Genomic DNA, 26,765 nt, shown 5'->3' on the forward strand with positions numbered 1-26,765 from the left:
CCATGCGCGACACCGTCGCCCAACTTTCACCACTTTATCCATTGCAGACAGACAGTCACTGTGCTTGCATAATATCCACGACCCACACGTGTTCGGGTCCCTTTATCGACAATTGGGTCCGGTTTGGTTCAGATTCTATCACAGCGGAAAATCCCGGTTCTGTTTATCAACACACGCGAGCGAACCACGCTGGCTGATTAGGAGGAGACACAGCTGTGTCTATCAGCTGTCTTGTGGCGTATCAAAAATAGCAGACATACAAGCTCACAACGCGGCGCGTTGCAACGTGCTGTGAGCTTGTAGCTCTGATATTTTCAATGCGCGACACCATCGTACAACTAATAGGCGAATCTACTACTGCAGTGCGCAGCAGCAGCAGAGCATGCTGTCGGGAATTAAACCACAGTCAGATCATGATAAAAACTTTAAATGATTATGATTTTAATGGTTGTTTGTAGCCAACTACTTTATCCAAATAATAATATTAATAATAGGCTTAAATGATAAAATAGCCTAATAACACCATTTTCCCAACCGGCCACGGTGGCCGGTGGTGTTTATAATTACCGGCCAATTAAAACTTTTACCGGTCAATGGCCGGTAAATACCGGCTAACGGAATCCCTGACATATATACATAAATATATACATAAATACAATATATCTGCTATGTGGAGACAGTACGCGTTCACGTTCTCACTGAAACATATACATATATACATAAATATATACATAAATACATTATATCTGCTATGTGGAGACAGTACGCGTTCACGTTCTCACTGAAACATATACATATATACATAAATATATACATAAATATATACATAAATACATTATATCTGCTATGTGGAGACAGTACGCATTCACGTTCTCACTGAAACATATACATATATACATAAATATATACATAAATACATTATATCTGCTATGTGGAGACAGTACGCATTCACGTTCTCACTGAAACATATACATATATACATAAATATATACATAAATACATTATATCTGCTATGTGGAGGCAGTACGCGTTCACGTTCTAATAAATTGCCTAATAAATTAAACGTGCGGGCGGGTGGAGTTTTCTTTCTGGTTGCCCATCGGGCAAGTGGGCGTTTGAGTGGCGGTGGGGACACAACCATCTTTAGTTCACTATAAACACAACAGGACAAGATATATAAGACAGACACACACACACACACACACACACACACACACACACACACACACACACACACACACACACACACACACACACACACACACACACACACACACACACACACACACACACATTTTAATCATTTATTTATGTCCACATAAGAGAGATACAATACAAGGACACAAATATTACAAGGTGCTGTCAAAAATGTACAGTCAGCAAATCATGGACAAATACTCCCACACCTTTTAGGGGTACAAATAACAGCGCCTTCGCCATATTTGGCGGCTACCGATAGTAGAAGAGATTCCACAGAATTTTGCAAGCCGTTTAGCTGCTTTTTTTGGCATCCCAAGTTGTTGGAAGCCTCTTACAACCAACCTATGTACATGTCCTAGGCTGCCAAAGATAAACACAAATAGATTGCACCTATAACCTAGCTCTGTGATGGTATGGAGGAGCGGCTGGTATTTAATGACTTTGGTCATAAAAGCTTCCTCTAAGCTAGAATCAAAGGTGCAGGCCATTTCAAGAATGGAAACTGATCTGTTTCCTTCATTGACAACAACAACATCTGGTGTATTAGCGGAGAGATGTGCAAATATTTCAGGATTTTCAGTACAGAGTTGAAACATGGAAGGTTTGACACAGGAATGTTTGTACATTCTCACTGACGGTGTAAAATGTTTAGATATGTCCTTAGTTATGAGATCAACTATTCTGTCGTGGCGTGCTATGTAAAGCCCTTTATAGGCATAGCAGCCATTCAGAATGTGTGACATGGTTTCTGTAACAGGCCCTGTGGTGTGATGCAAACAATGAGGTACATGAGTGGTGGGAAACCAGATGGAAAGGTTGAGTCTGGTGGGAAGGATCTGTAACCTGGCTTTTACTGTAAAGGTGATAATGTCCTCATTGAGAGCAGTGTTCCTTAGAAATGAATGGGAAACAGAGTGGTCAGCAGAGGGAAGACAAGCAAGTTTTCCCTGAAGTTTAAGACCAGTCCAGTGTTGCTGTTGTTGATGTTGAAAAAGATCCAGCAAGGTCCGCCGAACACCTGCAGATGTCAGCAGGTGAGTGTGTCCACCGTAGGTCACTGTACCTCTCACAGAGGTGAGGGGGTCAGTTATTAAGTCCTCAGAGACCCTTACAGTCTCCAAATGACACCGGACCCACTCCAGGGACACTCCGGTTTGGACACAGAGGTCGTTCAAGTCCGGCCAGTCCAATGACACGCCAAAGCCCGGGGAGTGAGTGTCTAGTTTCCCACTGGGTTTCCTCTTGAACCCTAGGAAGTGGGGCTCTGACTCCCTGGCTAAAGGGACCTTGCGTCTCCTTAAATCAAGGAACAGGGAAGATCTGGCCAGTTCTCTCACATCCCTGTCATCATTATTCAACATGCTCAGTAGATGGGATATGCGCATGCTAGTATAAATCCATGACACATTGGGTACACCTAGCCCTCCCCCCACTGGGGGTGGAAAACTAGATCACGGGTGCTGTGTGTGTTCAGGGCAAACCACTAACGTTTTATTGTTCATTTCACTTAGTACGTTCTGCTGGATATGAACATTAGAGAAGAAGTGTTGTACTTTAGACAGAGCTACTGGTCTAATGGCCTCTAACTTCATAGTTAAAGGTAGAGAGCATCTGTCAATAAAGTCTAACCTAGATGTAAACTCGGACAAGATGATGTTAACTTGTTCCTTCCATTCTCCTGCAATGTTAAATTTATGCCCGAGATAGGTGTATGTCTCATGCAGGGAGAACACACGTATGGGTTTAGAGATAGGTGTATGTCTCATGCAGGGAGAACACACGTATGGGTTTAGAGATAGGTGTATGTCTCATGCAGGGAGAACACACGTATGGGTTTAGAGATAGGTGTATGTCTCATGCAGGGAGAACACACATATGGGTTTAGAGATAGGTGTATGTCTCATGCAGGGAGAACACACGTATGGGTTTAGAGATAGGTGTATGTCTCATGCAGGGAGAACACACGTATGGGTTTAGAGATAGGTGTATGTCTCATGCAGGGAGAACACACGTATGGGTTTAGAGATAGGTGTATGTCTCATGCAGGGAGAACACACGTATGGGTTTAGAGATAGGTGTATGTCTCATGCAGGGAGAACACACGTATGGGTTTAGAGATAGGTGTATGTCTCATGCAGGGAGAACACACGTATGGGTTTAGAGATAGGTGTATGTCTCATGCAGGGAGAACACACGTATGGGTTTAGAGATAGGTGTATGTCTCATGCAGGGAGAACACACGTATGGGTTTAGAGATAGGTGTATGTCTCATGCAGGGAGAACACACGTATGGGTTTAGAGATAGGTGTATGTCTCATGCAGGGAGAACACACGTATGGGTTTTGTGGCTATTCTGAAATCCGGGCATGTATCGGTTTTTGCGTGGTACCATCGATTTCCTCCGCTCCTTCTCTCATACAGGACAGCACATTTTATGTCCTTTACTTCCAGGCCTGACCAGTCTAGAAATAAATCTGTCCTGGTGAGCATGTTTTTAATTACTCTTTCTTCCTTGGAAGCTAACTGGACATCATCTGCGTAGCCCTGTACTGGGTTAGGGGAAATCTCACCGTGGGGGGCACACTGACATAACCACTTTAACCACTGGTTGATGGCAATTAAGAAGTTAACTGCACTCCATGGGCAGCCAGTCTTAATGCCTGTCTTTAATGAAATAGGTTCAGTCAGCTGTTTTACACACACACACACACACACACACACACACACACACACACACACACACACACACACACACACACACACACACACACACACACACACACACACACACACACACACACACACACACACACACACACACACACACACACACACTTCTTTTCCAGTAGAAAAAACGTTGCGATTATTTAACTCTACTAGGGGCGTGTGTGTGTGAGATGAGCACGGCGCCATGCATCCCACCCTGTGATATAAAACTAAAACACCCGCAGACTGTTGTCACGTGTGCTGCAGTTCCCTACTTCCTACCTCCTACCTGACATGTGAAAATACAAGAACACAGCAAACAGCTTGTAGAGGATTCTATAAATGTCTTCTAAATCTTAACAGTTGTATTTGGAGCCCCCCCCCCCCCCCCCGCATCTCAAAATATGTAGTTCCAGGGACCCCCCAGAAACAAAGATTTGAATTAAAAAACGTTCGCTTTAAAAAAATATATATATATATATATTCAAAGATTTGCAAAAATGTTCGAGATTTTTCAAAAAGAGCAGATCTACAAGCTCATATGAGCTTGTAGATCTGATCTTTTTGAAAAGCCAAAAGTATAAAATAATGGTTAGAGTGTGTATGGGCACTGACGACGCGGAGGAGAGGACCACCCCCCCCCCTCCCGGAATCAAACCCAGGACCTTGTAGCTGTGAGGACGTACTTGAGCTTGGGCTCGCGGCCCTCTCCGGTGTACTGCCAGCAGATGAGGCCGATGAGGTCGTGGACGCGGGCGTTGGCGATGGTGACCACCAGCATGGGGTGGAGCTTCTCCTGAGCCGGCTGCATGGAGAGATACACGTCTATCTTCTTAGTGGCTGTGGTGCCGATGTGACCCTGGACCACCACACACACACACACACACACACACACACACACACACACACACACACACACACACACACACACACACACACACACACACACACACACACACACACACACACACACAGTATTAGACACAGGTACACAAACACACACTGGCCCTCATTTATCAATGGAGTGTAAAAACCGGCATATATATTTTTGCCTATATTTGGCCGTACACCAAAGTCCAAGTGACATTTATCAAGCGATCCTATACAGCCAATCCCAGCGTACATTTGGTTGGAGCTTTGATAAATCTGTGAAAACAAGCGTCATTTAAATAACACAGCCTTAAATATTCTAGAAGCACCCGATTTTATGAGTGAAGAACCAGAATACGACCAAACAAAGCTTAGAAAGCCAATAAGAAAGAGTTTCGCCGGCTCACCTCGCTGCCTGTCAAGTCACACACACACACACACACACACACACACACACACACACACACGCAGACACACACACACGCGCGCGCACGCGCGCACACACACACACACACGCGCACCCACTTGCAAGCCCAACTGTGTAACAGTACAATCTTTGTCAATTAAGTAGTTTACATGACTGACAGATTATGATACCACATCGCCATGAATAGAATACTCTTCTATATACATTTATTTAACCCCTACCGAGGAGTGCGCCTTCGAGTTACAGCTGTCTGTCAACACGGCCAGACCAAAACCAAAGACTAGTTGTTTCAGCAAACATGGGAGGATTAATTTACATTTGTGGAAGTCAATAATAAGCCAGTGGGCCTCCTTGTCCTTTGACAGAAATCAAGTGCCGTTTCAAAACCTTCACCTTGACACCTGTCAAAGCAAGCTCAGCTTACAACATTCTAATTGTAAGTGGCTAAGAAACTGTGATGAGATTCAGCTGTAAGGAAAGTGACTTGGTATGATTCCATTTTATTTGTTTCAAAAGAAGAAATAACTCATTTCAAGTATATTTTGTTTGAGTATATTGTCTTTTTTTCTGAATCATTGCACTGGTTACACTTTGTTCTCATTGTTGTGTCACATTTTGTGAACGAAGCCTGTTTATTTTTTATTTAATCATTTCACATCCAGGGAGCTTGAAACAAAAAAAGAATAGGAACAAGTTAGGTTTGGTTTGTTTCCAAAATGTTTTGATTGTTTTGAATAAGATTGTAGATATTATTGTTTGTTTTAAGAGAGTGTGATATGGCCTGATTTCAGCTGAGTATTAACTATTACTTACTTATTAACGTCTGATAATTGTCCTCTGATTCATTGGAACATATCTATTCATTATGTTCTCTTCACATTTCATGACTAAAGCCTCATTTTGTAACTTTAATCATTCCATGACAACATTGTTGCTCAACGAGGTTTGGCCTTACAGATGGAAATGTGTCTTTTTACTCTGTGTTTTTACTCTGTTTAGACGAGTCATGTATTAGTCATGTAGCCTATTACAAAATCTGTTTTTACTTTAGCTTGTGGCCCTTGGACTTTTTCTTTTTGCTGAGTGGCCCCTGAGCCATCTTAAGTTGAGTAGCCCTGTGCTAGGGTGATACTAGACCTCACCTAACCCCTGCTCATGCTGCTAGGGTGATACTAGACCTCACCTAACCCCTGCTCATGATGCTAGGGTGGGATGGCTCAGGGTAGAGGACATAGTCAATGGACCTGGTCTTCAAAATACTCAAGGAACCAGAGTCCATGTACCTGTCAGACTGCTCTAATAGAGGAACCAGAGTCCATGTACCTGTCAGACTGCTCCACTAGAGCAGTGGTTCTCAAACTTTTTTATGTCAAGGACCCCCTAAATGATATGTATTTGGCCGCGGACCCCCATATAAAAATATTTTGTTCCAGGGACCCCCCCAGAAGCAAAGATTTGAGTTACAAATGTTCGCTTTAAAAATATATATATTCAAAGATTTGCACAAATTTTCAAGATTTTTCAAAAATAGCATATCTACAAGCTCATAGCGCGGCACTCGGTGCCGCGCTATGAGCTTGTAGATCTGCTATTTTTGAATAGCCCAAAGTATAAAAGGTCATAATTATTCTGATGCTGTATTTACACATTTTGCTGAGTACCCCCTGGAACCCCCTCAAGTACCCCTGGGGGTCCCCGGACCCCACTTTGAGAACCAAGGCACTAGAGGAACCAGTGTCCATGTACCTGTCAGACTGCTCCACTAGTAACACTCACAGACAACACCAGAGGGAGCTCCACTGATCTCATTCCCCCCAGATTCGGCACAAACATGGGAATGAATTCATTCTACTAGTATGACACCAACATGTGGAATGTCCTACTACACCATCAGACTCCCTCCTTCAAAACCATTATAACTGAGAACCTGTCTGCAATTTGCAACTGGACCTGTAAGTCTTCTAGCTGACAAAATAAATGACCTCCCACAGTTTTTCAGTAAATATACTTGTACTGCTCCTAGTAATGATGATGTCTTGTCTTGTATAGTACTGTATGTATCTCACCACTCAAACAGAGAGCGTCTCCTTCCCAAACCCCAATGGTTCTATTCAGCCCCCCGCCCACAGGAGTGGCCCAATTCACTCACAACTTGCTACAAAAATCGCTCATGAAAAAATATATAACCTCCTACATTCCATTTTCCACCTTCACATCTGTCTCCTTCTCTAATAATCAAAAAGTGCTATATATTTCATCTCGCACTTTACTTCCGGATGGTTCGTTTTGCACCTTCTTTGCCACATCCGTCACGGGACAGAAACAAGCCCTGCCGTGCTCTATGGAAAACAGCCCAAAAGCGCGCCCAAATGAGCCCAAAATCGCTTACACACAAAGCAGACCTGGCACCCCATTTCAACGTCACAGCAACATGCAGCCAATCAGCGTCGACGGCAACGCAGCCTACGCCAATCATGTGTGAGAGATCTACAAGCTATGGGGCAGAGACGCCGTGTGCCATGCACCGTATCTTAGCAACAACGAAAGCGCTCACTCTCATTGGTCGTGTCACGCTAAGAGCAGTTCCCAGACAATGGCATCTCAGAGAGCTTGCTGTTGTGTTTATCTATGGCTGTAGCCATCAGAGTCAGTCGCAGCGACGACGGACAGGACGCTGTGATAGTTGGCATGTAGCTAACGCTAACGTGGCTGTCATGCCTGCAGCGGCTGTGCAATCACTTTGTCAACAATGCACGTTCGTGCGGTAACTGTTATTATTGCTGCTCCGTTAGTCCATTGTAGATGGTGTATGTTGTGTGTGTCTTCTGGTGTAGCTCCACAGAAACTCCAGTAACTAACGTAATGGCAGGACCGCCCCGTGCAACGCACGTTTAGGCTGCATTATGGTCATGTAGTAATTTCAGATAATTTCGGTCCGATTAGGGCAGTGGCTACCCCCCCCCCCCCCCCCAAAAAAAAAAATCATATTTGAACTGGGGACCCCCCCAATTTTGTTTGACTCCGTTCCACAAGTCAATATTGTGAAAATAGCCGATCTACAAGCTCACAACGCCTCACGTTGAGAGGCGTTGTAAGCTTGTAGATCGGCTATTTTCAACATGTTTGCCTCTTTCTTAATTTATTTGACAATGTGGCCAATGTTTTATAGTATAGTTTGTTGACTACTTTTGCTGCAGTAATGCTCTTTTCCTTCACTTTAGCTTTTTTATTGTCTCCGCCAGGCCGAAAGGGATGGCGCGAGAGTATGTTTTACCCCCTGTCCGTCCGACGGTCTGTGGATAGCTAATCTCCCGCATCGTTGGCTTGATCGCAGCGCAACTGTGCACACACTCCCTGGATGCCAATTCAGAACCTCTGCCCCATTTCTTTCACATGGCCCTGTTATAGTGCCACCAGGAGGCCGCTTTTTGCAAAACACATTTTCTCACAGTACTGCTACATATTTTGGCCTAACATCACGCACATCGATACACAGTATCTCTATAGTCATAAAAAAAAAAACGCTCTTTCAGATCTTTCATTTTCCATCCTGCTTGACTAAAAATGCCTTCCACAGTTTCCAGGACTGCTCCGTTTTGACCAAAATGCCTCAAATTATGAACACAGCATGCACTTTCCGTGCAACTTTGCACCCACATTCCCACTATGCCGAGCAACAAATTCCACTTGAGATTTTTCTAATCAGCCTCATGGTGGCGCTATAACAGTCCGATTTGTGTTTTTACCTATACCTGCACCAATCTGTGTAAAACTTTGTATGTGCACTCTCTAGAGGTCAAGGAAAAACCTTTCCCCTACATTTCTCACATCTACCTTTTATAGCTCCACCAGGAGGCCGCCTTATGTACAACATATTTCTTTACATTACTCCTTCCGATTATATCTACATTTCACGCAAATCGGTACACATGATCTCTATAGTCATGTGATCAAGACGGATCTGTTTAATCTTTCATATTCCATCCCGATTGGCTAAGATTCACATCTAAAGTTTGCACAAAATGCCGCAAATCATGAATGCAGCGTCCGATTGTGGTCAACTTTGCACGCACATTCACACTATGTTGAGGAACAAGTGCTACCATTTTAACATTGGCCTGTGGGGGGTCCCTACCGACTCTACCTGGCCCTTAGGTGGGCCCCACCTAGGCAATTCTATGTGGGGCCGAGGTGGGTCTTAACTGCTATGCCCATGCGGGCTATAAGTCGCTTCTACCTGGCCCTTAGGTGGGCCCCAACTAGCCACGTTTATGTGGGACCAAGGCGGGTCCTAACTGGGTTTGCCCATGCAGGCTTTAACTGGGTTCTACCTGGACCCTAGGTGGACCCTAACCAACCAGAGTGCAGTGCCCATCACTCCAAATGTTGTGACGTCAGGGCTCTCAATACAGCACATTGGTGGAGGAGGAGGGCCCGCAGGGCGCCCGCACACATCGCTGAACCAATGGTAGCCCACGGACGTTTCCTCTGGAGATTTCAAATCTGCCCCTCTATGCCACATATCATCCGCGCTACAGGGTCTTCACTGACCGAGCCACGGCCCCACTGGCCCTCATGACGCTATGCCACTTATATGCGCTGCCAAGTGGCGGCGGGCGCTACGTGGGCGTGGCGGCGGGCTAGACGCGAGGCCCTGCGTAGCAGGGCCGAGCTTCTAGTTTATACAGTAGGTGGACAGTGACTTTGGCCATTTTCCTTCAACAACTCCTGCATGGAGCGTGTGACCAGAGATGATGATGGTTAGAATCCAGCACACACACAACACATATGGTTTAGATCATTGGTTCTCAAAGTGGGGTCCGGGGACCCCCAGGGGTACTTGAGGGGGTTCCAGGGGGTCCCCAGCTAAATGATGGATAGGAACCAAATGGACCCTAATGGGTCTGTAACTCTGAGAGTGTACAAATGGAACCAAATGGACCCTAACGGGTCCATTTGGTTCCATTTGTACACTCTCAGAGTTAGATTAATGTTGATTTTACAATATAAATTGGGGTCCCAGAGGTATAAATGTCATTAAATGAGGGTCCGTAGCTTAATAATGCATGTCAAACTGGGGGTCCTTGAAATTAAAATGATTGAGAATCACTGCTAGAGCCGTAAAAATCGTCTCTTATGGGGGGTCCCTGGCATATCTTTTCAAATGGGGGTCCGCGGGCTAATAAGTGTCAATTTAGGGGTCCTTGACATGAAAAAGTTTGAGAACCACTGGTTTAGATCATGTGGATTGTGGAAGTTAAATGGTGGATGTGTGGATAGAGGACTCTATATGAACTAACTTGTTATATCAACAAAACGCATGGCGTTCTGTTTGTGTGACATGCATGATGCAAAGGTTTGGAAAGTGAAACTGGTATATCCTGATGAATTGAATACACAGGACCACAATGTAAACAAGCCCTCAGGGCTTTCTGTGTTATCCTTTCAGCATCGTTGTATAACTGTACCTCTGTACCTTTTATCAAACTGTTCATAAAGTATTTCATCATCTTGTAGAGCAGCTCACCTTGCCGTCAAACTTAGAGTACTCATTGAAGGGGTTGTTGAGCTGCTGAGGACACTGCTCCAGACGCAGGGACAGAGTGGACTTGTTTCCTGAGCTTCTGGCTCTGTCTTTGAAGTCCCTCTTCTCAAACAGAAAGCCCAGGTCGTCCACTGGGCAGGACGTGAGGACACACAGTTATTACATGAGGACACACAGTTATTACATGAGGACACACAGTTATTACATGAGGACGCACAGTTATTACATGAGGACACACAGTTATTACATGAGGACACACAGTTATTACATGAGGACACAGTTATTACATGAGGACACACAGTTATTAGATGAGGACACAGTTATTACATGAGGACACACAGTTATTACATGAGGACACACAGTTATTACATGAGGACACATAGTTATTACATGAGGACACACAGTTATTACATGAGGACACAGTTATTACATGAGGACACACAGTTATTAGATGAGGACACAGTTATTACATGAGGACACACAGTTATTACATGAGGACACACAGTTATTACATGAGGACACATAGTTATTACATGAGGACACACAGTTATTACATGAGGACACACAGTTATTACATGAGGACACAGTTATTACATGAGGACACACAGTTATTACATGAGGACACACAGTTATTACATGAGGACACACAGTTATTACATGAGGACACACAGTTATTACATGAGGACACACAGTTATTACATGAGGACACACAGTTATTAAAGGAGTAATAACAGTTATTAAATGAGGACAAAACATGTATTAAATGGGTACAAACATTAATGAAATGCACAGCCCTCCTCTGAGAGACAGAACTAATAGACAGAAATGGTGTCATATTATAATTAGGGCAGGGACTTTAACTGATTCATTTCATTTAATTAATTACCTCTAATTAATTAGCCCTAAATCCTACTATAATTCTAGTAACCTCTGTCTGTAGTGGTGTCACTACCCGGTTCTCCTCACTGGTTGGACCAATTGCTCTGATTTTGCACACAGACATTGACCATTACCATCTGAACTTAACTGTGAAGCCCGTTTCTCAATTTCATCAAATCTCTGCTTCTTATTAGCGTTTATGTGTCAAACAATGTCGCCTCCCGGGTTGCCAGATCATGTGCGCATATCCCCCCACGGATGCGCCGACCGGGTATGGTCTAGTAATAATAATAAGGGTAATAATAATAATAATAATAATAATAACAGTACCTGACTGGGACGAGCTCCTCTCGACCGGGTATGGTCTAGTAATAATAATAATAATAATAATAATAATAATAACAATAACAACAGTACCTGACTGGGACGAGCTCCTCTCGACCGGGTATGGTCTAGTAATAATAATAATAATAATAATAATAATAACAACAGTACCTGACTGGGACGAGCTCCTCTCGACCGGGTATGGTCTAGTAATAATAATAATAATAATAATAATAATAATAACAACAGTACCTGACTGGGACGAGCTCCTCTCGACCGGGTATGGTCTAGTAATAATAATAAGGGTAATAATAATAATAATAATAACAACAGTACCTGACTGGGACGAGCTCCTCTCCTTCCATTGAATGTTTTTGCATTTGATTTGGTTTTGACGTTCTTTCCTCAGCCGCTCAAGTCTCTGTGCTGCAAGAGGAGAAAGACAGACAGACAGACAGACAGACAGACAGACAGACACAGTTTTAGAGGTCTATACAGAGTTATAGTTGATGTTAGAATGTGAGCGTTGGGGAGAGAACGTTTGATAAAACCTCCTTGTGATTCAAAAGGTTCAGTGTTGCTGCTGTAGATGAGCAGCTCACCAACACAGCGTATTATTCAACCCACAACCCACGTACAGTACACACCAAACCACTATGAACACATAAGGGCCATTTTTCTCCACATGGAATGTGTTGTAGATCTACAAGCTCATGAGCTTGTAGATCTGTTTTTTTTTTAGTGGTGCCAACCACTCCTATATCTGACTTTGTCGATGTGTCCGTCCGTCCGTATGTATGTATGTCCAATAAACAAACATTGATGACAACATCAATACGGGGCTCATCAAAGGCACCACTCTCTTCACACAGGGTGTGATTTTTTTTTTATTCATGAAAATGTGTACAAATCTCTGAATATATATATATATTTATATATATATTTTTTTAAATAACTCAAATCTTTGCTTCTGGGGGGATTCTACAAATGTCTTCTAAATCCTGACAGGTGTTTTTGTATTAAACTTATGTTTCTATAATATCACTGGTTCTCAAACTTTTCTCATGTCAAGGACCCCCAAAATTATATGTATTTGTCCGCGGACCCTCAGCTCAAAGTAATTTGTTCCAGGGACCCCCCAGAAGCAAAGATTTGAGTTAAAAATGTATAGATTAGCACACATTTTCACAATTTCTTTTCCAAAAATAGCAGATCTACAAGCTCATAGCACGGCACTCGGTGCCGCACTATGAGCTTGTAGATCTGCTATTTTTGAATAGCCAAAGAAATGTTAAAATGACACATGATGCGTCACCGTATTGAATGAGTTCATCATAATGTCAGAGACACAGGAAGCATCATATGGATGAAACAGACCTATCAGCATCACTGAACCCTATAGCCTACATATAGATGAAACAGACCTATCAGCATCACTGAACCCTATAGCCTACATATGGATGAAACAGACCTATCATCATCACTGAACCCTATAGCCTACATATAGATGAAACAGACCTATCATCACTGAACCCTATAGCCTACATATAGATGAAACAGACCTATCATCACTGAACCCTATAGCCTACATATGGATGAAACAGACCTATCAGCATCACTGAACCCTATAGCCTACATATGGATGAAACAGACCTATCATCACTGAACCCTATAGCCTACATATGGATGAAACAGACCTATCAGCATCACTGAACCCTATAGCCTACATATGGATGAAACAGACCTATCATCACTGAACCCTATAGCCTACATATGGATGAAACAGACCTATCATCATCACTGAACCCTATAGCCTACATATGGATGAAACAGACCTATCATCACTGAACCCTATAGCCTACATATGGATGAAACAGACCTATCATCATCACTGAACCCTATAGCCTACATATAGATGAAACAGACCTATCATCACTGAACCCTATAGCCTACATATGGATGAAACAGACCTATCAGCATCACTGAACCCTATAGCCTACATATGGATGAAACAGACCTATCATCACTGAACCCTATAGCCTACACATGGAGCGGGTTTTGCTCGCTGTGTGGGTTAGGGTTAGGGATAGGGTTAGGGTTAGTGCTCTGTGAGAGGATCAGTGATAACGGTGCTCTGTGAGAGGATCAGTGATAACGGTGCTCTGTGAGAGGATCAGTGATAACGGTGCTCTGTGAGAGGATCAGTGATAACGGTGCTCTGTGAGAGGATCAGTGATAACGGTGCTCGGCGATGCCTTCCCGAGCGTTTCTAGACACTACTTTAGGTTTGAGCTTTGGCTCTGTCTCACTGGACATCACACAGTATGAATGGAGTTACGATCCCTCTGCGAGGAGAGCCGTGCTACAGCCAATGAGAGCACAGTACCGGGAGGGTAGCTGTGTGCAGAGAGAGAGAGAGAGACAGAGAGAGAGAGATTGAATGTGACATAATATTCATATCTTGAAGCATGTGCAGGATTTTGTGGGGCCTTTTCAGACCACAAATGGCCCATTTAAATACCGCCTTTGTCTATAGTGAGAAAACCACAACGATATATGACAGCCGATTTTCAAGAAAGACACTTGTGTCCTCAGGTCCTGGACCTGGTGAGACGAAGGAGGAGCCCGGCCAGGAGGCCATCCACAGAGCCTAGTCCCTCCATGTGCCAGAGCCTCCCCTCTCCCCCGGCCCCGGCAGAGTAGTTCCAGAGAAGTGGACTGAGAGTCCCTGTCTTTCCCTCAGAGGACTGACCGTGGGTACAGTAGCTACTGGGACGTAACTCTGGGGCTTGATCAACCCCGGCTGGGTCACCTGGGCGAGGGTGTATGTTGTGCAATATATCAGCTTCCTACTTTCTTAAACAGATGAGACACATATGAAAATCAAACGAACGAGAGCTAAAACAAATAAGTGTAACGAATAAACAAGATCCAATAAAACAATAAAACAAGAGTTTGTACAACTAGTTAACAACAAGTAGGCAAGGAGAAGAGGAAGGATAGTGTTTCCTGAAGATGTGGGTGTTCAGCCTGCGGTGCAAGATGGCCAGTGACTCTGCTGTCCTGACATCAGTGACTCTGCTGTCCTGACATCAGTGACTCTGCTGTCCTGACATCAGTGTCTCTGCTGTCCTGACATCAGTGTCTCTGCTGTCCTGACATCAGTGACTCTGCTGTCCTGACATCAGTGACTCTGCTGTCCTGACATCAGTGACTCTGCTGTCCTGACATCAGTGTCTCTGCTGTCCTGACATCAGTGTCTCTGCTGTCCTGACATCAGTGTCTCTGCTGTCCTGACATCAGTGACTCTGCTGTCCTGACATCAGTGACTCTGCTGTCCTGACATCAGTGACTCTGCTGTCCTGACATCAGTGACTCTGCTGTCCTGACATCAGTGACTCTGCTGTCCTGACATCAGTGACTCTGCTGTCCTGACATCAGTGTCTCTGCTGTCCTGACATCAGTGTCTCTGCTGTCCTGACATCAGTGACTCTGCTGTCCTGACATCAGTGACTCTGCTGTCCTGACATCAGTGTCTCTGCTGTCCTGACATCAGTGTCTCTGCTGTCCTGACATCAGTGACTCTGCTGTCCTGACATCAGTGACTCTGCTGTCCTGACATCAGTGACTCTGCTGTCCTGACATCAGTGACTCTGCTGTCCTGACATCAGTGACTCTGCTGTCCTGACATCAGTGACTCTGCTGTCCTGACATCAGTGTCTCTGCTGTCCTGACATCAGTGACTCTGCTGTCCTGACATCAGTGTCTCTGCTGTCCTGACATCAGTGTCTCTGCTGTCCTGACATCAGTGACTCTGCTGTCCTGACATCAGTGACTCTGCTGTCCTGACATCAGTGACTCTGCTGTCCTGACATCAGTGACTCTGCTGTCCTGACATCAGTGACTCTGCTGTCCTGACATCAGTGACTCTGCTGTCCTGACATCAGTGTCTCTGCTGTCCTGACATCAGTGACTCTGCTGTCCTGACATCAGTGACTCTGCTGTCCTGACATCAGTGTCTCTGCTGTCCTGACATCAGTGACTCTGCTGTCCTGACATCAGTGACTCTGCTGTCCTGACATCAGTGACTCTGCTGTCCTGACATCAGTGACTCTGCTGTCCTGACATCAGTGGGGAGTTCATTCCACCACTGTGGGGCCAGAACAGAAAAAAAGTCGGGACCGTGTTGATCGGCCAGAAGGACCACTGAGCGACGAGGCAACCAGTCGCCCCGAGGCGGCAGACCGAAGTGGTCGGGCGGGGGTGTAAGCGTCGACCATAGCCTGGAGGTAAGAAGGAGCTGTTCCTTTCACTGCCCTATAGGCTAGCACCAGGGTTTTAAACTGGATGTGAGCCGCTACGGGGAGACAGTGTAGAGAACGGAGAAGGATAGTTGTGTGAAGTGTGTACAGTGTGTACAGTGTGTACAGTGTGTACAGTGTGTACCTGCCCTAAGGCTCAGCCAGCCATGTCTGTGAGGACGGAGGTCACAGAGAATATTCCATGGTTGACAGTGTCTGTCAAACAGGTCTATGAAGCTATCTGTGTAGTGTGTGTGAATATATATATATATATATATATATATATATATATATATATATATATATATATATATATATATATATATATATATATAATATGTATTAGGGGTCCCTGCTTCATCTCTCTCTCTCAGCTAAGGGGTCCTTGGCCTAAAAGAACAGAACATGTTACATATAGACGTGTGGTCAGATCTTACCAGCCACCCCGGGTTTGTTCTGCTTCTCTGGTTGACATCCTGATGAGACAATCAGTCTTCAGCTTCACTTACAATGAGCCTTCAGCAATAACAATAACCCAATGACACACCATGAACACCCAAGGGAGCCAAAAGGAACTACAGTAAAACTACTGCTTTTACTCTGGTAAAAACTACAGTAAAACTACTGCTTTTACTCTGGTAAAAAGTACAGTAAAACTACTCCTTTTACTCTGGTAAAAAGTACAGTTAAACTACTGTTTTTAATCTGGTAAAAAGTACAGTAAAACTACTGCTTTTACTCTGGTAAAAACTACAGTAAAACTACTCCTTTTACTCTGGTAAAAAGTACAGTAAAACTACTGCTTTTACTCTGGTAAAAAGTACAGTAAAACTACTGTTTTTAATCTTGTAAAAAGTACAGTAAAACTACAATAACACTACTCCTTTACTCTAGTAAAAACTACAGTAAAACTGTTAATTTTACTCTAATAAAGACTACAGTAAAACTACTCCTTTTACTCCAATACAAACTACAGTAAAACTACTCATTTTACTCCAGTACAAACTACAGTAAAACTACTAATTTTACTCCAGTAAAATTAGTAGTTTAGCCTTTGGACTCCCTCTGACACCAAACACCTAATTTACACTTCAAATCAAACTCAAATGTCCAGGAATTGTTGCTTCATGCCTCCACACACACACACACACACACACACACACACACACACACACACACACACACACACACACACACACACACACACACACACACACACACACACACACACACACACACACACACACACACACACACACACACACACACCTATGTTACTCCTCCCCTTTTTCTTTCCTGAAATCAACCAAATGATGGGATTTACACACAAACACATGTCCCTGATTTCCACCTCCTGTAAACCTGTAATAAAACTGATTGTGAAAATGAGAAATCCCTTTAAAAAGCCTGAGAAATACAACTCAGCAAATAAGCATTCACATGCAGATACATTGAAAAACATATACAGCATAAATTATATAAATATACAATCATTATTATACAAATAATCAGCCATTAAAACCCTACCAATCAGATAACAGTGTTTTCATGGTCATTTGAATATCCTGAGTATTATGGTAATGAGGGAATGATCATTAGTAATGAGCTGATAAACAATCCACTGACCCTCATTCAAAGAGCTTAGAATTCTGTTCTAGCTTTCATTTTACAGTGGTTCTTAAAGTGTGGTCCAGGGACCCTCAGGGTTCTCTTACAGGTCTGTAACTCTGAGTGTACAAATAGAACCAAATGGACCCTTACAGGTCTGTAACTCTGAGAGTGTACAAATAGAACCAAATGGACCCTTACAGATCTGTAACTGTAGAGTGTACAGTTCTATACACACTCTCTTGAAATTAAATGTTTGAGAACCACCGCTGCAGACCAACCAACAATACATTGAATCATTATAAACACTCACCCCCCTGACCCTCACCCTCACCCCTACCAGCAACACTCACCCCCCTGACCCTCACCCTCACCCCTACCAGCAACACTCACCCCCCTGACCCTCACCCTCACCCCTACCAGCAACACTCACCCCCCTGACCCTCACCCTAACCCTCACCCCTACCAGCAACACTCACCCCCCTGACCCTCACCCTCACCCCTACCAGCAACACTCACCCCCCTGACCCTCACCCTAACCCTCACCCCTACCAGCAACACTCACCCCCCTGACCTCACCCTCACCCCTACCAGCAACACTCACCCCCCTGACCCTCACCCTCACCCCTACCAGCAACACTCACCCCCCTGACCCTCACCCTCACCCCTACCAGCAACACTCACCCCCCTGACCCTCACCCTCACCCCTACCAGCAACACTCACCCCCCTGACCCTCACCCTCACCCCTACCAGCAACACTCACCCCCCTGACCCTCACCCTAACCCTCACCCCTACCAGCAACACTCACCCCCCTGACCCTCACCCTCACCCTCACCCCTACCAGCAACACTCACCCCCCTGACCCTAACCCTCACCCTCACCCCTACCAGCAACACTCACCCCCCTGACCCTCACCCTCACCCCTACCAGCAACACTCACCCCCCTGACCCTCACCCTCACCCCTACCAGCAACACTCACCCCCCTGACCCTCACCCTCACCCCTACCAGCAACACTCACCCCCCTGACCCTCACCCTCACCCCTACCAGCAACACTCACCCCCCTGACCCTCACCCTCACCCCTACCAGCAACAGCCTGTTCTGATACAACATTTAGCCTCAAACACCAGAGGATTTGCCTCATGTTCCAGTAATGGCTCTCCCCAGATTTGTAACAGGAACCCCCCCAAAAAACAGACCCAAACACATGCTTCCTTAAAGAGCAGCTGAAATGGTGTTTTTAGGAGAATTACATTTCCATATTGTGATGCGTTTCCTTGTTAAAACAGGAGCTGAGCTCCTCTCCGCGGATCAAAGCATGGAGCTTTGCACCGGCTGCATAGGCACGTCTTTTACCCCGGATAGAAGCACTCATCCTGGGCATGGCGAGCACCACGATCTGCGTGGAGGCCACCTCGCTCCCACTAGTACAGGCGTCTTCAACAGGGGGTCCGGGACCCCTAGGGGGTCCTCAGAGCTACTATAGGCCAAACGCCAAATCTTTGTGTGATAGGATTTCGTTTTTTTTTACATTAACCACTTGAACCCTTGAGTTCCTTTTCTGAGGGGAACATTAGCCGAAAATAGCAGATCTACAAGCTTTCAACGCCTCGCGCTGCGAGGCGTTGAGAGCTTGTAGATCGGCTATTTTTGTCAAAGAGGCTATATAGGTGTAGAGGGAAAAAATAGCAGACTAAGGAGAAAAAAAAACCTTTAATCTGAAACACAATTTTATACAATATAGAGTAGGGGGTCCCTGCTTCATCTCTGTCTTAGCTAGGGGGTCCTTGGCCTGAAAACATTGAAGACCCCTGCACTAGGTTGTCTTCCTCACAGTCAAACTGTGAGGAAGACATACAGTGTTTGACTGGTGTCTCTTTCTTTTTATATTCAATGTGTCCCGCTGATGAGCAGCGAGCTCTTCTTCTACCTTCTCATAGTGGATTGTCTTCATTTCAGCTGCTCTTTAAAGCTCCACAGTGGACCCCCTCCACGGTGGACCCCCTCCACGGTGGACCGGCTCCACGGTGGACCCGGCTCCACAGTGAACCGGCTCCACAGTGGACCGGCCGGCTCCACGGCCTACAGTACAGTACCTGTGTTGGAGCGCCGGCGGATCCCAAAGTCCCAGCTGGACGTGATGTCCATGGACTGGGACAGGTCACAGCCGTGGGGGTCCGCCACCCCGCCAGGACCCCCTCCTCCTCCCCCTCCGTCACCTGAAGAGAAGACCACCATACATTCATCACATCATGAAGAGAAGACCACCATACATTCATCACATCATGAAGACCACCATACATTCATCACATCATGAAGACCACCATACATTCATCACACCATGAAGAGAAGACCACCATACATTCATCACACCATGAAGAGAAGACCACCATACATTCATCACATCATGAAGACCACCATACATTCATCACATCATGAAGACCACCATACATTCATCACATCATGAAGACCACCATACATTCATCACACCATGAAGACCACCATACATTCATCACACCATGAAGACCACCATACATTCATCACATCATGAAGACCACCATACATTCATCACATCATGAAGACCACCATACATTCATCACATCATGTAGACCACCATACATTCATCACATCATGTAGACCACCATACATTCATCACATAATGTAGACCACCATACATTCATCACATCATGAAGACCACCATACATTCATCACATCATGAAGACCACCATACATTCATCACATCATGAAGACCACCATACATTCATCACATCATGAAGACCACCATACATTCATCACACCATGAAGACCACCATACAGTCATCACATCATGAAGACCACCATACATTCATCACATCATGAAGACCACCATACATTCATCACACCATGAAGACCACCATACATTCATCACACCATGAAGACCACCATACATTCATCACACCATGAAGACCACCATACATTCATCACATCATGAAGACCACCATACATTCATCACACCATGAAGACCACCATACATTCATCACACCATGAAGACCACCATACATTCATCACATCATGTAGACCACCATACATTCATCACATCATGAAGACCACCATACATTCATCACACCATGAAGACCACCATACATTCATCACATCATGAAGACCACCATACATTCATCACACCATGAAGACCACCATACATTCATCACATCATGAAGACCACCATACATTCATCACATCATGAAGACCACCATACATTCATCACACCATGAAGACCACCATACATTCATCACATCATGAAGACCACCATACATTCATCACATCATGAAGACCACCATACATTCATCACATCATGAAGACCACCATACATTCATCACACCATGAAGACCACCATACATTCATCACATCATGAAGACCACCATACATTCATCACATCATGAAGACCACCATACATTCATCACATCATGAAGACCACCATACATTCATCACATCATGAAGACCACCATACATTCATCACATCATGAAGAGAAGACCACCATACATTCATCACATCATGAAGACCACCATACATTCATCACATCATGAAGAGAAGACCACCATACATTCATCACATCATGAAGAGAAGACCACCATACATTCATCACATCATGAAGACCACCATACATTCATCACATCATGAAGACCACCATACATTCATCACATCATGAAGACCACCATACATTCATCACATCATGAAGACCACCATACATTCATCACACCATGAAGACCACCATACATTCATCACATCATGAAGACCACCATACATTCATCACATCATGAAGACCACCATACATTCATCACATCATGAAGACCACCATACATTCATCACATCATGAAGACCACCATACATTCATCACATCATGAAGACCACCATACATTCATCACATCATGAAGAGAAGACCACCATACATTCATCACATCATGAAGACCACCATACATTCATCACATCATGAAGACCACCATACATTCATCACATCATGAAGACCACCATACATTCATCACATCATGAAGACCACCATACATTCATCATGAAGAGAAGACCACCATACATTCATCACATCATTAAGTAGACCCTCCAGAAAAACACGGGCTAAAATCCTTGATTATGTGGGCCTAATTACGCCCAGTCGGTCACTAACCTTGTCCTGATCCTATTGGTCCACCACAGTCGGTCACTAACCTTGTCCTGATCCCATAGATCCCGTCCAGTCGGTTCCTCCGGGCACCAGGGCCAGCTGGCATTTCTCCATGTCGACGTCCTGGTCCATCAGAACCATCTCACACATGCCCGTGTCGTCGCTGGTCACGTGGGACTGGCGGATGTGGGCCAGGATGATGGCAGGGTTGTCCAGGAAGGCCATGGTGGGGTCTCAGGTTAGTTGACTTTATTTTACAGTGTTCTGTTTTGTTGTGTTGATACGGGTGTGAACGAAACGATCACTGCCGTGGAGAAGCAGACATCTTGTTTATGATGTCATCATCTCCATGGTTGTTCTCCTGGCTTCCTGTATGGGAGGAGTTAAGAGATGATTACATTATAAGTATTATTATTATTATTAATCCATTAAGACCGGGAACGCGTCGGTGTCATTTTAAGATTTCTTTGGCTATTCAAAAATAGCAGATCTACAAGCTCATGAGTGCCACGCTATGAGCTTGTAGATCTGCTATTTTTGATAGAAAAATCGTGAAAAGATGATAGATGTCACAATCATGACCTGCCTCATCACAGTTGGTATGGTGACTTAATACATTGTCAGACACTTGAATGTGTTCTTATATTATCATCACTTTCACATTTTGTCCAAACATCACGGAAATCGTTACAACATTATCTCTAAAGTCATGTGATCCAGACAGATCTGTTTTTGTTTTTCATATTCTATCCTGATTGGCTAAGATTGGCTTCCAAAGTTTGCAGGCGTGGCCCGTTTGAACGCTCCGATTGCCGTGAAACTTTGCACGCACACAATTAATAGTTAGGAACCAAATTGACCCTTATGTGTGTCTGTAACTCTGAGAGTGTACAAATTTGTACACTCACAGAGTTAAATGAACACTGATAGTCAGGGGATATTAGCAGAAAGATTTCCAATCTTGGAATAAATTCCTTACCAAAAAAAATGTTCACCAATGTGTTTGTAAAAGTGTCTAGTAACACATCTCACAAAGACTGAAATGCACTTTCCCCTAGGAGAATTTATGACAGCTGCTGAAAGTTGGGGTACCCACCATAACCTTATGTGGGGGGGGGGATAAAGTACAGTAGCATGTGAGGGGTCAAACTAGGGTGTTTTTATGATTCTGAATCCATTGCAAGCATTTGTTTTGCACCAAAACCACTCCTTGGGCTAAAAACAGCCCAATCTCAATGGGCGTTTTACACAAAAACAAGTATACCTGGAAAAGGATGGCTATGGCCGTGTTTAGCCCTGGACTAAATGAACGTTGGTTGTTTCCACTGAACAGGCTTCAGGCTGACTGCATGTGTTGACAGTGTGAACACAACCAGTGTTGATACTTTACACTAAACACTGTGTTGTATAAACACCGTCACATAATAACACCTTCATATCTTTAACATGAGGCGTTATTAAACAAACTCACATAAAAACACCTTCATATCTTTAACACGAGGCGTTATTAAACAAACTCACATAAAAACACCTTCATATCTTTAACATGAGACGTTAATATTACACAAACTCACATAAAAACACCTTCATATCTTTAACATGAGACGTTAATATTACACAAACTCACATAAAAACACCTTCATATCTTTAACATGAGGCGTTATTAAACAAACTCACATAAAAAAACCTTCATATCTTTAACATGAGACGTTAATATTACACAAACTCACATAAAAACACCTTCATATCTTTAACATGAGGCGTTATTAAACAAACTCACATAAAAACACCTTCATATCTTTAACACGAGGCGTTATTAAACAAACTCACATAAAAACACCTTCATATCTTTAACACAAGGCGTTATTAAACTAACTCACATAAAAACACCTTCATATCTTTAACATGAGGCGTTATTAAACTAACTCACATAAAAACACCTTCATATCTTTAACAAGAGGCGTTAATATTACACAAACTCACATAAAAACACTTTCATATCTTTAACATGAGGCGTTATTAAACAAACTCACATAAAAACACCTTCATATCTTTAACACAAGGCGTTATTAAACTAACTCACATAAAAACACCTTCATATCTTTAACATGAGGCGTTATTAAACTAACTCACATAAAAACACCTTCATATCTTTAACAAGAGGCGTTAATATTACACAAACTCACATAAAAACACTTTCATATCTTTAACATGAGGCGTTATTAAACAAACTCACATAAAAACACCTTCATATCTTTAACATGAGGCGTTATTAAACAAACTCACATAAAAACACCTTCATATCTTTAACATGAGGCGTTATTAAACAAACTCACATAAAAACACCTTCAAATCTTTAACATGAGGCGTTATTAAACTAACTCACATAAAAACACCTTCATATCTTTAACACGAGGCGTTATTAAACAAACTCACATAAAAACACCTTCATATCTTTAACACAAAGCGTTATTAAACTAACTCACATAAAAACACCTTCATATATTTAACACAAGGCGTTATTAAACAAACTCAGACACATGTTCGGTCAGGAGGAAGGACTAAATGAATGTCATTGATGTAACATCAGACACACAGAGATACAGGATAGGTGGGTCCAACATGTAAAACAATATATGAAAAATGGTCTTAAAAGGAGTAGTTCACCCAAAAATGACGTATTTTCTATCATTTACTACACACCCCATGAAGCCTTGAATTCATGGAGATTTATTTATACAATAATGACAATGATGAACAGCGGAGTCTCAAAGGAGACTTTGTCACTGCATAATAATAATAATAATAATAATAATAATAATAATAATAATAATAATAATGAACATGCATGGTGCATCATTATCAGCAGACTATCAACTTATTGTTTTTGTCACAAAATGATGGGACAAATGGGATAAACAGGTTTTGTAGCAATTGTAGAAATATTAGACCTTAATTGTCACGTTTAATCATGTTCTAAATAATCATAAATTCATATTAATCTATTATGAATTGAGTACAAAGCACCACAATGGAAACAATAAGACATAGTGCTCTCTGGGGTTTTAAATCCTCTAAACCAGGGGTTCTCAAACTTTTTCATGTCAAGGACCCCTAAATTGACACTTCTTAGCCCGCGGACCCCCATTTCAAAAGATATGCCAGGGACACCCATAAGAGAAGATTTTTTACGGCGCAGTGATTCTCAACCATTTGAATTTCAAGGACCCCCCAGTTTGACATGCATTAGGGCTACGGACCCCCATTTAATGGCATTTCTATCACTTGGACCGCAATTTATATTGTAAAATCAATGTTAATGTAACTCTGAGAGTGTACAAATGGAACCAAATGGACCCGTTAGGGTCCATTTGGTTCCATTTGTACACTCAGAGTTACAGACCCATAAGGGTCCATTTGGTGCCTAATCCATCATTTAGCTGGGGACCCCGTGGAACTCCCTCAAGGACACCTGGGGGTCCCCGGACCCCACTTTGAGAACCAAATGTACTTTATTTATGAAACTGATAATAACCTATTCAATCAAACATGCACGATTTACATTAAAACATTTTATTTTTTACATTCTGGAGGAAATAAATAATATCATGATAAATAAACCATGAATATAAAGAGTTATTATGTTTTAATGTGATGAATACATCATTAATATTATAATGTTCCTTATGAACACTACAGTGTGATGCTAGCTGGTAGCTACATGCTAATGAATAATAATAATAATAATAATAATAATAATAAAACTCACCCTTTATGCTCGGTGTGTAGATAACATTAATACACACTATGGTGTGTAGTACATGAAATACACGACGTGAATGCAGTGTGCATAGTCCTGTGGACACACACTTACACACTACACACACACACACACACACACACACACACACCACACACACACACACACACTACACACACACTCACTGTGTGTTTATTAACACTACACACTAAACTACACAACAACAACAACACACAGCTGATCCAGGAGCAACGCACCGCGCCTGCGCCGCACGTTAACACTTCCGGGTCAGATGATTTTCAAAGTAAGATGCATAATTAGTTCTGATCACATAAGCGTCATGGTGGAACTTCTACCTGGTTTTGGTACTTTTTCCATTTACATCCCGTTCATCTACATAAACGTTTATATGTCTGATGTAAAGTGCTGACGTCATGTTCATGGATGTTATAAGTTGGAACGCCTTGGTCTAAGTATCTGTAGCTTCTGTATTGTTCAATAAAAAAGCATTTTAATCTGATCGGTGGCCATTTTCTCATAGAGTTATAATGGATTACAGTGCAGTACACCTTGCAACCGATAGGGTCACATGGTTGAAAGCATACGGAGAAAATGGCCACCAATCGCATTAAAATGCTTTTTATTGAACAATACAGAAGATACAGGTACTTAAACCCACCCGATTCAACTTGTTACATCCATGGTCGTGGGGTCAACACTTTATATTTGAAATGTAAAGGTTTATATAGATGTACGGGTTGTAAATGAAAAAAAAAAGCCAAAACCAGGTTGAAGCTCCTCCATGATGGCTAGTGCTGTTCTCGTGAAAATAGCAGATCTACAAGCTCACACGCGTTGTGAGCTTGTAGATCTGCTATTTTCAAATGGCCGAAATGTATATTATAACGTATAAATAATCAAAATCTACAAAGCTAGTAACTAAAGCTGTCAAATAATTGTAGTGGAGTAGAAATAAAAGCATTAGAAA

General features: G+C 43.2%; 1 protein-coding gene across 5 annotated transcripts in view; it reads right to left on the reverse strand.

Moving 5' to 3' along the window:
* mapkap1 (MAPK associated protein 1) overlaps window positions 1–25,943 on the reverse strand; it is a 43,232-nt gene extending 17,289 nt beyond the window's left edge. Inside the window, exons 1-7 of one of the 5 annotated variants that reach the window (XM_084046944.1) lie at window positions 25,787–25,943; window positions 22,062–22,386; window positions 19,960–20,082; window positions 16,690–16,728; window positions 12,288–12,377; window positions 10,731–10,879; window positions 4,593–4,765 (exon numbers count right to left, since the gene is read on the reverse strand). In XM_084046944.1, coding sequence (XP_083903070.1) covers window positions 4,593–4,765; window positions 10,731–10,879; window positions 12,288–12,377; window positions 16,690–16,728; window positions 19,960–20,082; window positions 22,062–22,242 — 755 coding nt within the window. In that variant the 5' untranslated portion in view covers window positions 22,243–22,386; window positions 25,787–25,943. The other 4 variants (XM_084046943.1, XM_084046945.1, XM_084046946.1 and 1 more) reach the window with 4 other exon arrangements.
* Between the last annotated feature and the right edge of the window lie 822 nt (window positions 25,944–26,765).

Source organism: Gymnoscopelus microlampas, assembly GCF_963454915.1.
Source record: "Gymnoscopelus microlampas genome assembly, chromosome: 21".
NCBI lineage: Eukaryota > Metazoa > Chordata > Actinopteri > Myctophiformes > Myctophidae > Gymnoscopelus > Gymnoscopelus microlampas.